At 47.7% G+C, this 18,275-nt stretch overlaps 1 protein-coding gene across 1 annotated transcript in view; it reads left to right on the plus strand.

The window, feature by feature from the left end:
* FAH (fumarylacetoacetate hydrolase) overlaps window positions 1–15,732 on the plus strand; it is a 48,609-nt gene extending 32,877 nt beyond the window's left edge. The window contains exons 12-14 of the mRNA XM_004387496.2: window positions 1,722–1,823; window positions 2,551–2,668; window positions 15,243–15,732. Coding sequence (XP_004387553.1) covers window positions 1,722–1,823; window positions 2,551–2,668; window positions 15,243–15,322 — 300 coding nt within the window. The 3' untranslated portion in view covers window positions 15,323–15,732. The remainder of the gene's footprint in view (window positions 1–1,721; window positions 1,824–2,550; window positions 2,669–15,242) is intronic.
* Window positions 15,733–18,275: the final 2,543 nt, after the last annotated feature.

Genomic DNA, 18,275 nt, shown 5'->3' on the forward strand with positions numbered 1-18,275 from the left:
CTATAGGGTCACTATGAGTCAGAATCTATTCGACAGCAACAGGTTTGGTTTTTTAATAGTATATATGTGTTCAGCTTAGGAGTACTTCCAAATAGTTCTCCAAAGTGGTCTGACCGATTCATACTCCCACTAACAGTGTATAAGCGTCTCAGCGGCTCCACAGCTTCACCAACAAGTGGTGGGGCTTGCCTTTTTCATGTTAGCCTTTCTTGGGGATTGTGATTTTAGTTTGGATTTCCCTGATGACTACTGCAGCTGAGCACCTTTTTCTATGTTTACTGCCATTTGAATATCCCCTGAAGTAATGCATTTTTATTTTCTTTAGTTTCTCTTCTAGTTTAGCATTATTCTGGGCTCCTTAGGCCAACAGGAGGAGATAAGGGGACCGCCTCGAGGGGGCTCGTGGGCAAGGATCCATTTCCAAGGTTTCCTTCACCTGGATGTGTAGCTGTCAGAATGGCAGTTCTGGGAAGCTGTGGATCTGAGAATCTCCGTGGGCAAATGGTGTTTGGCCCCCTTTCCCCACTACCGAACCTCCCTTAGTGCTCCTCTGCTCCTGGGCACCACTGCCCAACGTCTGTCCCCAAGTGGGACAGTGTAAGTGGGGCCTTTGCTGACGAGAAGCCTCTATTGTGATGAAGACCTAGACCATGTCAGTTTAGGACTCGACGGTAGTCATAAGGCATAATGATATACAAATGAACAAGTTGCAGATGGAGGGACTGAGCAGGGATGTTGGCTATCAGGGAGGGCTTCTTTGAGGAGGTGGTTAGGGCAGGGCTTTGAAGGAGCAGAGGAGGGGGGGCTGGCTAGGGAAGGAGGTAGGAAAGAGGGGAGGAGGAGGTCCCTACAGGTGGTGTCACTAGGTAGTGTCACCCAGTGCGGTAACTAGTGATGTCACCCCCCCATGGACCTCCTCCCATATCAGGCCACACAGACTCCTTAGTAATGTTTATTATCAGTTTCAATCATAGAATGATATGTGATAAATATAGTTGTAAATTGCTTAAATGTAATATTTCTTAGATTATATGAATACTAACAACAAAATTGTTTTGTAAAATCTTTCTCCATTGAATTATAACATTATTAGTAACGGAGCAGAAGCCTTTTTTGATTTTTCTCCTTTTCCTTTAATTACTCCTTCATTCTGAGAAAAGTTATGATATAGACTCACAAATACTAATTACCTCAATATTGTAGCTAAAACACTAGAATAATTTGACTAAATCAGTGACTGCAAGAACTCTGGCAGCAGTGAAAACAACGGCGCATGCTTGTAGCACGTGCGGATGAAACCACGTGATTCGAAGCATCATTGTAATTGGGTAATTATGACAGCTCTGACCAGAGTGCTTCAGAAGGTTCAAAAGTAAGTTAGCATAGAGTTTTAGCCATGTTTGTGTATTGATCCATGTAAGCTGGGCTTACGAAAATGTTTTTGGTGTTATAACTAACTACAGGGATATTTTTATTAAAAATAATAAATTCCTGCTGAAACACTGCACAAAAATTTTATACTTGTTTTGGTGTCACCTCCTATTACAGTGTTAACCGGTGTGGTCTGTACCCCCCTGCATTCCCCTAGTGACGCCACTGCTGTCACTGCTGTAGGGGACCTGAGAGCTGGCTGGGGGGCAGCCAGGGTGTTGTGAGTGGGGCAGCCTGTGCTCGGCTGCATCAGGGAGGCCTGGGATAAGCCCTGCTGCTCTTCCCCACAGCACATGTACTGGACGATGCTGCAGCAGCTCACTCACCACTCTGTCAATGGCTGCAACCTCCAGCCGGGGGACCTCTTGGCTTCTGGAACCATCAGCGGGCCAGTGAGTACTAGGTTGCCTTTGTGGATGCCTATATACAGCATGCTTGCTCGCACACAGAATGGATGGCCCTCAGCTCACCCTCGAGGAGAGATCCAAGCCTTGTATTTTATAACTCTGCCTTCCTCACTGCTTCATCCATCTGTGTGTATGGAAGGGGCTTCTTTTCCAAGTTCAAACCTGCAGAGACTGGTGAATGAATGAGAGGCTTGTGTCCCTGTCTAAATAGGGCAGAGTCAGAATGGCACATGGGGAAGAATCAGGAAACCGTGATTGTGTTTGGGTGTTACCTTCTCACACTACACCCTCCCAGTACGTTGGGCCCTCCCGCCCCCGCCATGGCCCTTCCCTTCCTCCCTGTGCCATTGTGAGCCTGTGGTGGAGCCATGGAACCTTAAGAGAGGATGACCTTGGGTGGTGCAGGTATCAGTCGCTACCCACAGGGTCCCGATGGCACCCTCTTGTTAGGTGGGACATCTCTTCCCATTCGGAACGGAAGGTGTTACACATAACAGTCTCATGGTAGGATAGCCTCAGAGTGGGGAGGGGGTCTGGAGGAGCTGGCCTGCTGGTCAGGGGTTTGCTGAGTCTGGAACAAAGCCATGTCTTCAGTGGGAGGAGGCCCCCTGCCTGGGACTCCCCAGCCTTGCTAAGCACTGTCCATTTGGAGCTGAGGTGCTCACCAAGACATGAATACATATGACCCTCTCTTCCTTTTTCTGTTATGAAGGAGCCGGAAAGCTTTGGCTCCATGTTGGAGCTGTCTTGGAGGGGGACGAAGCCCATCGAGCTGGGGAATGGGCAGACCAGGAAGTTTCTGCTGGATGGGGATGAAGTCATCATCACAGGTGGGGGCTGCCGGGCCCAGGGGGCTCCTCTCCCTCCTCACTGTGTGCACTGGTCTAACCACGGGCACTCCCATCTGTCCAGAAAGCCGTCTGTCCTGCTAACTCACCCCGACGCGGGCATTACCAGATTCTGTGTCTGCCTGTTGTGTCCTTCCCCAGCCTTGGCTCCCAGGGGCTTCAGATCTGAGTCTCCTGTCAAACACCTAAATACTTAGAGAAACACCAAAAAGGAGTGTCACAGAATATATTTATTGTGAGTAGATATGACGTGAATCAGGCAGCGTCAGCCCAAGCATATCCAAGAGGGGACAGTGAAAGCAGGTTAGAGAGGTCATTGTCATGTTAATTTCATAGGCGATCACATCAGAACACAAGCAAGGTCCAGGCTGTTGGAGAGACAGAGTCACTAAGGACATGCCATACATTTTCCAGTCGGACCCTGGGGCTGGGGTTCTGCTCCTGGAAGCTGCCTGCACATAGATAATTCTCAAAAAGAGCCCAATGCTTAAGGCCCAACGGTCGCTGCTAAGCTGCTTACCAGGCAGTTGTTTGACTTGAAGGTGATTTTAGGGAAACAGTTCCTTAAAGGACACCTAAGGGCAGGTGGTCTGGGTGGGTCACCCCAATTCCATGAACCCAGAAATCTGGATTCCAGGGGAATCAAAATGGTTTTGTCACTCCCCAGATCATAGCATCCAAAGAAGTCCTGCTTTCTCTCCCTTCTCCCTGAGCAAAGTTATGAAATAATGGCAGACGCCTTGTTGTTGTGGACTTTACAGTGAACTCCTTATGAGGGACCTGGTGAGGGTTCAGGGGAGGTAGATGAGTTAGTGACTGGGGACCCCTGAGCAGTCCCTTCTGAGGAGGCCAGAATGTTCTGTCAGACCCTCGAGGTACCTGGTGCCTTAGGGACTGTTTGGTTGCGAGGAACAGAAGCCATCCCCTCCCACCCAGGCCTGGCTTGCTTGGATAAGCATACAGGGAACGCTTAGTGTAAGTGTACAGATAACCTCCTAGGCTGGCCCTGGGTAAGGCCACCCAGCCTCCCAGGAGTAGGGAGATCACCGGCTCTGCTCTCTGTGTCCCTCTCTGGAGCTACAGTCTTGTCCTTACCTCCTTGTGAGCTCTTCCATTAACCCGCTTTCAGACTCACTTGCTCTGCAGAGCCCTCATCCCTACACCCCCAGCTTGCCCTAAGCTCCAGCATGTCCTGGCTCCAACTGAAGCCACAATTCTGTGTCTCTCCAGTGTCAGCTCCAACACTGTCCCACTGAAGTGTCTCTGTGTCTTGGTTCCAATTCCTGAGAAAGAGAATCTGATTGGCTCTGCTTTAGTCCTCTGTGGTCTAATCAGCTGCATCCAGAGGCCACATGTCACAAACACCCTCCATGTTATGGAAGTCTTGTTCTTAGAAGGAAGGTTGCAGAGCATCAGCTGAACAAGCAAGCGGTGCCCTGAAGCAGCCCCGTCCCCTGGCTGGGCATCAGCCTTCTTAGAAGGCGCCAGTGCTCGTCTCCCACCTTAGTGCCCCACTGCCATGGAAGCAGAAAGTGTAAGAAGAGGTAGTTAGTTGATTCTTATTTGTCCCGCAAAGTCTCATTTAAGGACAGTGGTGGGTTAGTGGTAGAATTCTCACCTTCCATGTGGGAGACTCGGGTTTGATTCCCGGCTAATACACCTCACGGGAGACCACCACCCGTCTGTCAGTGGAGGCTTAGGTGTAGCTATGATGCTAAATCAGTTTCAGTGGCACTTCCAGACTAAGACAAGTTAGAAAAAAGGCCTGGCAATCCACTTCCAAAAAATCAGCCAAAGACGATCTGTGGCTCACAATGGTCCAATTCGAAACCGATCATGAGGCTGGCACAGGACAGGCAGTGTTTTGTTCCATTGTGTGTGAGGTAGCCATGAGTTGGGGGCCAGCTGGACAGCAGCTAACAACAACAACAATAAGACTCATTTGGAGGAGTGAGAGGCTGATGAACAATGGCTCAACCATATAATCTATCCTAAAGGGATAAGTTTAGCAGAAATCAGACATCTCTCCTGCTAGCCAGTATGAAGTCATCACTGACGCATAATACATGCTGAATTAAAATATACTCATTAGCTGAACCCTAACTTCTACTACCAAGGAGCAGTTCTACTCTGCACACATGAAGTTGCCATGAGTCGGAACTGACTCAGTGGCAACCAATCATAACAACAAAGATTTTCTACTGAGGAAAATCCCATATGTGCAGACTGAAGACTACTTTTTTATTTTCTCAATTTAAAAAAGGCTAGAAGATCACAAACAGAACCCCTCACACCTGGGGTGACCCCTCCCATTGCCCCTAGGGTGAGTTGAACCCTCCCCATCACACCTGGGGTGCCACCCCACTCTGCATCCCAGCCAGCCTGCCCTGCATCATCCAGACTGTGTCCTCCCCTTGTCAGTAGCTCTGGGAGTTCCTTGGCATTCTGTGGAGTTCCTTGGCATTTTTTGGTGTCTGCCTTCCCCCTGTGTGTGTCTCTGTGTCTATTCTGCTCTTGTTATAACTCAGGAAGGATTAGGTTTAGGACTCACCCTACCCTGGTATGACCTCATTGACATAACAAAAGAAAAACCTTGTTTCCAGACAGGACACATCCACAGGTAAAGGGGCCATGACTTCATATTTTGGGGGACACAATTCAATCCATAACAGGAGTCCCTGTAGGAAGTGTGTGAATCAGTGGTGACTGCTCTGCCCTATAAGGAAGCCTTCATGGGGCAAGGTAGCGCTTGGCCTTTGCACTCACATTCCAGGCCCTGTTCTCTGCCTGCTGACCACACATTTCCTTTTGGATGTCTTATCGTCACCCCCCACCTCCTTGACCCTGTGTTGGTACTGTGGATAACACTGCTGTGTGGGCTGGAGCCTTGGACCCATCTCATCAGCACAGCCTTCTGAGCATCCTTTTATAGTGCCCTGCCATCTCTGAGCAGCTGACCTGGTCCAGACCACCATCCTTCCATGCCTGGATTGCTAGGACAGCTTTTGCTGTAGTTCCCTCCAATCCCTCTTGCTCATGGTGCCTGAGAAAACATCCTTCAGGTTTGCTTTCCCTGTTACTCTCGTGCTCAGGATATTCTCATGGCTCCCTATTGTCTGTTTCATCAAGTTCACACCATTCCCTCATCTGAGTTGGCCCTACCTGCTTCACCTCATTATAATAACAATAACCAATAACAATACCAATAACCCTCTGCTGTAATAGAGCTGCTTTCTTCACTGCCTTCACACCCTTGGACTTAAAACTGACTCAGTCCAAATATAGCCTTCTCTCTGAAGTTTCCCCTGGTTCCTCAGGTAGAATCAATGTCACAGTCCTCTCTGCTGGCACCTCACTTAAAGCACTCACTTCTGGTTAATTCTGTGTATATCTGTTTCCGTGCTTGACTAACAGCCTGTATAAGTTCCTGATGGCCGCTGTAACAAATTCTCACAAACATGGTGGTTTAAAACAACAGGAATTTTTTCTCATTGTTCTGGGAGCTAGAAGTCCAAAATCAATTTCACTGGGCTGAAATCAAGGTGTTGGGAGGGCCACACTTTCTGGAGACTCTAGGGAAGAATCCATTCCTTGCTTCTTCTAGCTTCTGATGGCTGCTGGCATCCTTTGAATTATGGCCACATCACTCCAACCTCTGCCTCTGTCTTCACATTGACTCTGCCTCTTCTGTCTCTAATCTCTCTCTGCCTCTGTCTTACATAGACGCTTGTGATGGCATTTAGGGCCCACCCAGATAATCCAGAATCATCTCATTTATTAACCCTGTACTGTAATCTCTTCTCACAACCCTTACTGTAATTATTGTTGTTTTGTGCCATCAAGTCAATTGCAACTCATGGCGACCCCATGTGTTACAGAGTAGAATTGTTCCATATGGTGTTCTTGGCTGTGATCTTAACAGAAGCAGATCGACGGGGCTTTTCTTCTATGATACTGATGGTGGATTCAAACTACCAAACTTTAGGTTAGCAGTTGAGTGCAAACTGTTTGCACCACCTAAGAACCTTAAACCAGTTGCAATTGATTCAGCTCTGACTCATGATGACTGAGTTGTGTCAGAGTAGAACTTTGCTCCACAAGGTTTTCAGTGACTGATTTTTCACAAGTAGATCACCAGGCCTTTCTTCTGAGGTGCCTCTGGGTGGACTCCAACCTCCAACCTTTTAGTTAGCAGCTAATCATTTGTACCTTCCAGGGACTACAACTTTACCATATAAGGTGACATTCCAAGGCTAGCACCTGATATCTCTGGGTGGTCATTAATAGTCTACTACAGAGCTCTTAGAGGACAAAGACCAGGTCTTACTTCTCTCTGCAGTCCAACTGTGTGCCAGCCACATGGTGGGTGCTTGACATGGTTGCTGGCTGGTGGACTAAATGAAGTGAAAGTGGTAGAGAAGGTGCAGGTAGCGCTCAAGACAGCAGCAAATGATACTTCCCAGAATCAATCAATAAACGCCCATTTTGCCCCTACTATTCCTACAGCAGAGCCCTGGTGGCTCAGTGGTTAAGTGCTCGGCTGCTAACCAAAACGTCGGTGGTTTGAACCCACCAGCAGCTCCACAGGAGAAAGATGTGGCAATCTGCTTCTGTAAAGATCACAGCCTTGGAAACCCTATGGGGCAGTTCTACTTCTATAGGGTCACTATGAGTCAGAATCAGCTGAACAGCGCACAACAGCAGCAACACTCCTACAGCCCTACCATACCCTTTCTAATTCCAACGTAACTAATATTTACTGAGCATCTGCCGGGGCCAACCGTGTTGTAGGCATGTCCACTTTGTTATTTCATTTTATACGCACAGCAGCCTTTGGGTTAGGTACCATTGCCCTGATTTTACAGGGTAGAAAGCATAGGCTGAGAGGAGGTAAGTTACTTGCCGAAAATCCCACAGCTAGTAAGGGCAGGATGCAGTTCAGTCCTTCTGATTCTCTTGCTGGCTTTGTTTCCCTGTTTTGTTCCTGCAGTGCTTGCTAGACCTACCCCCAGGCCTTTGGTCATGGTTCTATGGGTTGAGTGAAAGCATCTTCTTAAGTTTTGGTTTGGGAAAAGGAAGGAGGGAGATGGGATGGGAGAGGAGAAATGAAGGTTTCTGCCCTCTGTTGTCACTGTGATACAGGCCCCCAACTAAGCTGTTCTAGACCAGGCAGCTGTCCAGGGCCTGGAAGAAGGTCCATAGGCAGATGGGGTTCACAGGTGTTCTCAGCGTTTGAGCCAGAGAAGGTGGGAGAAAGGAGCCAAGAAGCTGTGAGAATCATTTACTTGTTTGTTTATACATTGCCTTGTTCCAGAAAAGATTTATAGAGGCCAGGCGGAGATATTCAGGGAAAGGCAATTTCTTGATCTAAAGAAGTATATGTTGGAAGAGGAAAATGGCAATAGATTGGTGGAATTCCCTGGAACCAAGTATGAGGAATTATAATTTGATGATAGGAGAGGCATAAATTATACATTAATAAAAAGAAAAAAAAAAAGAGCATTTCATACAGAAGGGAACCACAGGAAAACTCTAAGGAGTGGATGTAACTGAGATCCAGGCGCTTGTGTTTACCTGTGGAAAAGAGAAGGGTAAGAGGAGAAATGGACAGGTGGAATTGGGGTGTCAGCTGATTTTTAAGGTAACCAGAGTTGGTGAACTACCCTGCCCTTACCTTCCATGACCTCTCTGGGCACCTGGCACTGTGAGCCACCTTCTTTTTTTTTTTTCATTTTAAAAAAATATAATAATTGATTGTGTTTCTGGTGAAGGTTTACACAGCAGTTTAGGTTCCCATTCAACACTTTCTACAGAGGTTGTTTAGTGACATTGGTTGCATTCTTCACAATGCATGAACATTCTCATTATTTCTGTTCTGGTGGTTCCTCTTACATTCTCTTCTTTGTTTTAAAGTAATTGTTGACTGTTTGTTCTCATATGGGTGATTTTTTAAAGCAGGATGGTAACTTATGGGTGATAGTCATTATTTTTTGAGCCAACTTGTTATTTAACTACAAGGTGACCTCAGGGGTTAGCTTTGGTTCAAGGTTTGAAAATTATCTCAGGGCAATAGTCTCAGAGAATCAACCAGTCTAGTAGGTCTTTTTTTTTTTTTTTTTTTTTTTTTTTTTTTAGGAATTTGGGGTTCTGTTACACATTTTTCTCCCATTCTATCAGGGTCCAAGGAGCCCTGGTGTCACAGTGGTTAAGTGCTTGGCTGCTAACCGAAAGGTTGGCGATTCAAACCCACCAGCTGCTCCACGGGAGAAAAATGTGACAGTCTGCTTCCGTAAAGATTACAGCCTTGGAAACTCTATGGGGCAGTTCTACTCTGTCCTGTAGTGTTGCTATGAGTCACAATCGGCTTGACAGCAATGGGTTTGGTTTAGCAGGGTCCACCTATTGTGGCCCTGATTAGGGCAGAACGTACTGGTAGCCAGGCACCATCTAGTTCTCCTGGTCTCAGGGTAGAAGAGGCCATGGTTCGAGTAGACTGTTTGTCCTGTAGACTGGTTTCTTCTTTGAGTCTTTGGTTTCCTTCTTTCTCTTTTGCTCTGGTTGAGTAGAGACCAATAGTTGTATCTTAGATGGCCACTCACAAGCTTTTAAGACCCTAGACACTACTCAGCAAACTGGGATGTAGAACATAATTTTATGACTATATTGTGCCAGTTGACTGAGATGTCCCATGAGACTATGGTCGTAATCCTTCAAACCCAAAAATCCAGTCCCGCGAGGTGTTTGGTTATGTCTAAGAAGTATCCGTAACTGTGCCCCCTAATGAGTCACACTCTTGTGTGAAACACACACTTGTTTTCTGCAACTCTTTCCCAGCTCTCCTACTTCTCTGACTGTACCTGCTCAGATGCCTTTGCTGCCACCTTGTCGTCTTTCTGCTCTGCTCTCTCTTCATGGGTGTCTGGTCCCCAAATCAATTTCTAACCAATGGAAATGAGATAGAACATTCAGACTACTGACATCTGCTGACACATGCCGCTCTGTCCTTTACATGTATTAAATTTCATATTCCTGACAAGTTAGCTACTATTATTATCCCCGTTTTTCAGATGGGGAAACTGAGGACGAGAAAGATTGATATTTTCCCAGGATTACGTAGATGGTGAAAGATAGAGCCAGAATTTGAATCCAGGTGGTTGGGCTCCAGGGCCCATGCTCTTAACCATTATGGCATCTTGTCGCTCTAAATGGTGCAATGACATTCTCATTTCTAGGAGAGTATAAACATCACGGGGTTTTCAGCAAGAGTGAAGGTGAAACGAACGAACAAGAGCAAAAATCTCTGAACTCTTTGATGTAACTCTTCCACCCCCAAAACTTGCTCTCTCTCTCCACCTGGTGTTCAGCTGGTGACCTGCTAGAACGCATTTGTTCTCATGGGCATTTACGCTGCTCTGTACTACTTGAGGGAAACTGGTGGTGTAGTGGTTAAGTGCTACAGCTGCTAAATAAAAGGTTGGCAGTTTGAATCTACCAGACGCTCCTTGGAAACTATGAGGAAGTTTTACTCTGTCCTATAGGGTCGCTATGAGTCAGAACTGACTCAAAGGCAACAGGTTTTTGGTGGTACTACCTGAAGGAAACCCTGGTGGTGTAGTGGTTAAGAGCTTGACTGCTAACTAAAAGGTTGGCCGTTTGAATCCACCAGCTGCTCCTTGGAAACCCTATGGAGCAGTTCTACTCTGTCCTATAGGGTCGTTATAAGTTGGATTCGACTGGTCGGCAGTGGGTTTGGTTTTGGTTTTTTGGTACTGCTTGAAAGGACCCCTGGGGGTGCAATGGTTAAGCGCCCAGCTACTAACTGAAAGATAGGTGGTTCGAACCCACCAGCTGCTCCGTGGGACAAAGAGTGGCAGTCTGTTTCCATAAAGATTACTGCCTTGGAACTCTATGGGAGCAGTTCTGTTCTGTCCTATAGGGTTGCCAGGAGTCGGAGTCGACTCGACAGCAGTGAGCTTGATATGTATACTTCTCACTCTTCTCAGATTTTTAATGTTGATAGTTGTGGTTAGTTGTGGCTTCTTTCTTGGTCTCCAAAATTACTTGGAAACAATAGCAAGACAAAAATCCCCCCTCTCTTTCCCTGTAGTCACCCCATGGTGCCATCCTCTGCCTGGTCTGCCTGTCTGTCTGTCTACCCCTTTTTTTTCCTCTCCCACCATTACCACTTCCCTTTCCTGGTTCAGAATTCCTGGGCAAGTCTGGCCAGGAGTCAAAGGAGGATAGAAGCAGCAACCCTTCTTTTCCAGGACCATGGAGGCCATGGGAGGGCGTCTCATCCCCATTAAGTCAGCCACACTACTTCCATGGGGCCCCAAAGACTCAGGCTATGGCTCTCTACTCTGACTCTTCCCACACCCCATGTAACCCAACCAATAGTATCTGCTTCTGCATCCAACCTTGGCCAAGCTTTTGGATGGGGAGGTATTGTCCATCCTCAGGGAACTTACTGCCAACTCCAGGTATCTGCATTTGCTGTTGCTGCTGCCTTCTTCCCCCATTCCGCATCCTACATGTCTTCTAAGGCCCAGCACAAGTTCCATCTTCTTTAGGAGTCCTTCTCGTTTCCAGTGTTGATACAGACGTTTTCCCTATATTTATACTCCTTAGCAATAGAAGAGGAGGAAGGAGTTAATATATAGAACCAGATTCCCATGTCTTCTGAACTAGAAGTCTAGCCTATAGCTATTTGAAACACAAAATCATGGTGAGGACACCAGCAACACAACCCCAATTTATGGTGCACTGACCATGTGTTAGGTACCGTGCTCATCACTTTAGATGCATTATCTCATTTAATTCCCACAATAGCTATTATTCTGATCTCTAGATGAGCCATTGGAGGTTAAATAGCTGGGCCAGAATCACACAGCTGGCAGGTGGCAGCCTTGGAATGCAGTCCAGCTCTCTTGGGATGCAAAGTCTTCACCTCCCCGCAAACTGGAGCCTTTTCCACTTACTTTTCTGGATTATTTCCTGGGAAAGGAATGTTGTTTTGTAGTGTAATACAGTTGAGATTCCCTGGAAGCTCTCGTGGTAGAGAAGTCCCTGGCTCAGGCCTGGCTTCCTGGGCCTCTGTGGGGTGAGGGCGCTCCCCTGGTACCCTCTTAGGGGTGCCATTTGGGAAAGCTGGAAAGCATGGCTATTGCTATGGGTTCTCATTTCCATTGGTGGGATGGAGTGGAGGGTGGGCTGAGGGTGGTTTCCAGGCAAGGCCAAGTGAGGGCAGGTCGACAGGCCAACTACTCCAGAGGAGGTGTCCACGTTTTTACCTTTCATTTCCCAAGCTGACAGAACCCAGCCTAGGGAAGCAGGAGACTGGTATTTTGCCCTGTGTCTGGGACTAAAGTGACACGATCTGAGGAGGCTACAGACTTTCTTTGCATTCTTACCTCTCTGGGCTCTCTAGCGCTCCATGAGTGTGCCTGTCACCTAGCTTCTCCTCCCTGCCTCCCCTGGGCTGGAAGGTGGGTGTAGAGGAACAGCTCCTTTTATCCTCCAGGCCAGTAGTTCTCAACAAGGATCAGTTTTTCCCTTCATGGGATATTTGCCAACATCTGGAGACAATTTTGATAGTCACAGCTAGGGGGATGCCACTGGCATCTTGTGGGTGGAGGTCAGGGATACTGCTAAACCTCCTCCAATGCACAGGACAGTCCCCACAATAAAGAATTATCTGGCCCCAAATGTCACTAGCACCAAGGTTGATAAACCTGCTTCTGGCTGTTTTCCATGCCAACTTTGAAATAGGGAGAAGGTGGCCAGCTTTGCCCACCATGCTGGCTTGTCGAGAAGTGAAATGATGTAATCGTGTGTCCATATTCTGGAAGAAGGCAGGTTCTGTCTCTGTGTGAGTAGCGGTGCTGCTGTAACTCCAGGGGCAGAAAGGAGTTAAGGCTGATTGATTGGAGCCCTGATGGTGTGGTTAAGAGCTCGGCTGCTAACCAAAAGGTTGGCCATTCTAATCCACCAGCCACTCCTTGGAAACCCCATGGGGCAATTCTACTCTGTGCTATAGCATCACTGTGAGCTGGAATCAACTTGATGGCAATGGGTTTTTTTTGTTTGTTTGTTTATTGAGAACCTGGCAGTGGGGTGGGGAGCTGAGCGTTCCTGGAGTGTTTGCAGCATACCAGGAAGAAGGGTCTTTAAAAATGCTGCAGTTCTGACTTAGTCACTTTGATAGATGATTAATGAATTTCTGCCAGGAGTTGGTTTTGCTCTAATAGATTTATTTATTTTTTCTGAGCATTGAGATTCCAAAGTGACTGACAGAAAAGTAATGAAACTGAGCAAATAGACTAGGCAAGGATGTTGTCCTTGACAAATGGTGTCCCTGAGTGTTGAAGGTCAGTGCATAGGTCGTAGGGATGAGCCTCAGCCAGGAAGGCTGGCATGAGTGTGCTGATGCCAGGAGGATGAGGGGGTGGTTCAGGACTTGATGGGCACTAGAACTGAAACCTCTGGAGATGTTACTGTGGGGTCTAAAATGCTGCCTTTCTAGAAAAGTCCAGAGGTCAGAGTGGCCCTGAGCAGGGAGGACCGTTTAGATGACTGGGATGGTGGGGAGAAGGGTGGAAAGAGCACATACTGGGCATATCGCTGCTGGGGGAGGATGGGGAGGAGTAGCCACAAGGAACACCCCAGTGAATTTCTCCCCTGTGCTGGCTGGGAGGGCTTGTTGAGGATGTCACTTGTTGAGGTTGTCACTTGTTGAGGATGTTACTTGTTGAGGATGTCGCTTGTTGATGCTGTCACTTGTTGAGGATGTCATTTGTTGATGCTGTCATTTGTTGAGGATGTCGCTTGTTGAGGATGTCATTTGTTGAGGATGTCACTTGTTGAGGATGTCACTTGTTGATGCTGTCGCTTGTTGATGCTGTCACTTGTTGAGGATGTCGATTGTTGAGGATGTCGTTTGTTTTGTTGAGGTTTTCATTTGTTGAGGATGTCGCTTGTTGAGGATGTCACTTGTTGAGGATGTGGCTGACTCCATCTCACAAATCTGCCTTGGGTCTCCATGTCCAGATGGCTGTGATTCTTCTCAGCAGGGTGGTTTGATTTCTTTCTCTTGGTTGCTGGAGTCAGCATTTACCCCTTTTCACATTGGGTGGCTGAAGGCATAGCTCCAGATTGTGGCTTGTCTCCAGCAGGTGAGAGGGTCTTGGTGGTGTTTCCACGTAAGTGAAAATCATGGCCTTTCCAGGCAGTGACTCTCATTTCCATCGTGGGCCTGTCACCACCTTCTTGGCACTGCCCTGGCCATCGCTTCATCTGGATTTAACAATGCATGGGGCCCTGGAGAAGTGTTCCAACCTGAGGAGCATGAGGGCCTCTATGTTGACATGACACTGATAAGTCCATTTGTTTTGATCCATCTTTTAACCGGGGCCACTAGAAAGGGATCTCTAAAACATAGCTGTATTGTGTCACTGTTTTGCTGAAAACCAATCTGTGCCATCTGATTGTTCTCAGGATGAGGCTCAAACTCCTTAACATGGTTTCATAAAGTTCTCGGTAGTCTGACTCCCAGAGTACCCTCATGACAGCTCACTGAAGCTCTCCTTTTTAAAAAATGCATCCCACACTGGATCCCCGTGTCTTTGCACATACTGTTCCCTCTGCCTGGAATGTGCTTTCCATTGAGTCCTCTCTAGTGAGCTCCTATACACCCATCAAAGCCCAGCTCAGATGTTTCCTCCTTTCTGCTGTCTGCTTTCCTCCACACTTCTCTCTCAGCACCTGTAGGCATTTCTCCTGTAACTCTCATCTAGACCTGCCCCTCTCACTAAATTGACCCTCCTCAAGGACAACAGCGAGCTATTACTCCTCTCTGCCTTTCCATGACTTTAATTGAGATGGACTTGAATGAATGAAGCTAACATTTGTTGAGCATCTATGTGTGAGATACCACGTTGGGAGCTTCACCTCCATATTTCACCTACTACTCACAACCATGAGAGATAAGGATTGTTATTCCCATTTGCAGACGACGAGGCTGAGCTCAGAAGAAACAAGTTGTCTGCAGTCACCCAGCTCATAATCAACATAATAGCTGGCATTCGTTGGTCATTTACCGTGGGCCAGGCACTGTTCTCAGACTTTTCTGTGTATTAACTCATATCATTCTCAGAACAGTTGCTAGATGGTGGATCCTATTTTTAGATCCATTTTTCAGGTGAGGAAACTGAAATCAAGAGGAGTCCAAGGTCACAGAGTCAGTAGGTGGAGGAGCCAGACTTTGAACTCAGGAAGACCCAGGATTTGAACCCAAACCCATTGGGAGAGTTGTCTACTGTTAGGAAAGCTATCGAGGGCATCCTGGAGTCAGAGTGGGCCCAGGAGCCCATCTTAAGTGTCACAGCAGCTCCGACCAGCTTCTGGGAGGGTTATTCTTCTGTTTAAAATGCATGTTTGTCATTTGATGGCACCTTCCTGCCTTGGGCCCAGCTATGCACTCAGAAGCCCGAGGCTGGCTGGGCCTTGGTTCTGGTGAGCCCAGCAGCTCTGTGGCTGACCCCTCTGTCCTCTGTTCCAGGGCACTGCCAGGGGGACGGCTACCGTGTGGGCTTTGGCCAGTGTACTGGGAAAGTGCTGCCCCCCTTCACGCCTGCGTGAGGCTCTCTTGCTTGGCTGCCCTGGAAACGAAGGCCTGAGCCCTCCGGTAACTGGGGCGCCCTCTGTGGCTGAAGACCTGGTTCTTCATGCACTAATAAACAAAGCCATTGTTCTGTGGCCGGGCTGTAAGCCCTGTTCTGTTTAAGTGCACCAACAGCCTCTCGTGTTTTGTTTTTTCCAATTGTGGTGAGTATATGTATAAAACAAACAAACAAAAAATGGCCATTTCAGCATTTTTTCACATGTGTAATTCAGTGACATTAATTACATTCATCATCTTGTGCAGCTGTCACCACATCCGTTTCCAGATTTTTCCATCACCCTTAACAGCTCAGTGCCCCCAAGCAATGTTCCCACTTTCTCCTCCCTCCCACTCCTCTCGTGTTCTCTGTTTGACCCAATGGGTCCAGGCGTGTGCAGCCTCCGTGACAGACATCCTTTAATTTATTTTCTCGTTTTTATTAGTGAGGCTGAGGGTCTGTGTGGATTTTCTCATCAGACATCCATACTCCATCTGGAGAATGGAAAAAAGAATGGCACCCACACATTGCATGTTCCGTGGGGTGACTGATGGATAGGCACACCAGGGGCAGACTTGGCTGCCTGGTGTGGGTGATCCATTATAAGCCCTGGGCAGAGCCCCGAGTCCTGGGCAGGAAAGGGGCCAGGGACTAGCTCTTCTCATCCTATGAGCCCCCCAGAGTCAGGAGAGTGAGCTCTGCCTGTCGCCTCTCTGCCCACCCACTGCAGACAGGCAGCCCCGGTCCTAGCCTGGTTCCTAAGGGACCACAGGGGGAGAGGGTGTTCAGTGACCCTTCTTGGGCCTGATGGCCCTGGCCTGGGAGGATGACTGAGGATGCAGACCTGCATCAGCTTGTACAATTCATTCATTTACTCACCCAGTCTTTATTGAGTGTCTTCTCTGTGCCAAGCACTGTTCTAGGCACAGGGGTGCAGCAGTGAGCAGAATAACCCAAAGCCCTGCCCTCGTGACGCTTACATTCTAGTGGAGGGAGACAGGCAATAAACAAATAAACAAGGAAGAGATCGCTAGTGTGGTGTTGTCAGTTGGCGTGGAGTCAATTCTGACTCATGGCGACCCCATACGTGCAAAGTAGAACTGTTCCGTAGGGTGTTTTTTTTTATTTTTTTATTTTTTATTGTTGTGCGTTAAGTGAAAGTTTACAATTCAAGTTAGTCTCTCATACAAACATTGTTTTGTATCCCTACTTGCTCTCCCTATTCTGTGACAGCACACTCCTCCTTTCCACCCCGGATTTCCCGTGTCCATTCAACCAGCTCCTGACCCTCTCTGCCTTCTCATCTCACCTCTGGACAGGAGCTGCCCATTTAGTCTCATGTATCTACTTGAGCTAAGAAGCACACTCTTCACGAGTATCATTTTATGTTTCATAGTCCAATCGAATCTTTGTCTGAAGAGTTGGCCTTGGGAATGGTTTTAGTTTTGGGCTAGCAGAGAGCCCGGGGGCCACATCTTCCAGGGTCTCTCCAGTCTCAGTCAAACCATTAAGTCTGTAGGGTTTTCAAGGCTGTGACTTTTCGGAAGCAGATTGCCAGGACTGTCTTCCGAGGTGCATCCGGGTAAGGTCAAACCACCAACCTTTTGGCTAGTAGTTAAGCGCTTAAACGTTTGCAACACGCAGGGACTTCTAGTATGGTGGCGGTGGTGGTTGTGTGGCGTCGAGTTGATTCCGACTCATAGCAACCCTACAGATCAGAGTAGAACTACCCCATAGGGTTTCCTAGGCTGTAAATCTTTACGGAAGCTGACTGCCACATCTTTCTCCCTTAGAGTGGCTGATGGGTCCGAACCGCTGACTCTTCAGTTAACAGCTGAGCACGTAACCACTGAGCCACCAAGGCTCCTTTCTAATATGGTAGATGGTGATAAGTTTTATGGAACACTGGGGGATATGGGTGTTATTGTAAATAGGGTGGTCATAGAAGGCCTTAGTGCCTTAGCTTATTTGTGCTTGTCTGCCAGAGAGCTGAAGGAGGTGAGAGAATGAGCCAGATGGATATCTGGGGACAGAGGGACCAGCCAGTGCAGTGCTCTGAGAATGGAACACGCTTATCATTTATGAGGAATGTCCAGGAGGCTGGCTTTTCTCTCTCACATAAAAGCAGTCTGAGGGCAGGAAGTCTGGAGTTGGTATGGCAACCCCACAGTGTCAAGGACACTGGCTCCTTCTGCTTTTCCATCTTCAGCACATGGTTTTCATCCTCTCAGTCACCTCATGGTCCAAAACGGCTGCTGGAGCTCCAGGCAGCACATCCAAGTTACAGGCATGAAGAGAAAACCAAGAAGTGTGGATTGAGGGAATAAAAAAGCAGAAGTAGGCTCTCCTTCCAGCTGAGTTAGGTCCCTTTAAGCAGCCTTCCCAGGAGTCCCATACCACACTTCTCTTAGTTTCATTACATTTCATTGGCAAGAACAAGACCACACCTCACTGCAAGGGAGGCTGGGAATATAGTATTTTAGCTGAACACATTGCTTCCCCAGTTAAAATCAGAATTTGGTTGCTAAAGAAGAAGGGGAGGACAGATACTGGGGTGGGGTGGGAAGGTATGCAACTAGTAGTCTCTGTCATACACAAGGTAGGAAACATCCTGCTCTGGGGCTGAACTGCGCTTTCCCAGCGGACTATTTCACAGAGTTGCACCCTCTGCCATGTTTTCTAATGCTTCGCCAATTTCATTGTTAATCTTGTATAGCCCAGATGTCAGCAGGGTCTTCTGTGCCCCTTGTTGTTGTTGTTGTTAGGTGCCGTCGAGTCGGTTCCCACTCATAGCGACCCTGTGTACAACTGAATGAAACACTGCCTAGTCCTGTGCCATCCTCACAATCGTTATGCTTGAGCCCATTGTTGCAGCCACTGTGTCAATCCATCTCATTGAGGGTCTTCCTCTTTTTTGCTGATCCTCTACTTTA

The sequence above is a fragment of the Trichechus manatus genome, unplaced genomic scaffold (genome assembly GCF_000243295.1).
Source record: "Trichechus manatus latirostris isolate Lorelei unplaced genomic scaffold, TriManLat1.0 scaffold00186, whole genome shotgun sequence".
In the NCBI taxonomy this organism is placed as follows: Eukaryota; Metazoa; Chordata; class Mammalia; order Sirenia; family Trichechidae; genus Trichechus; species Trichechus manatus.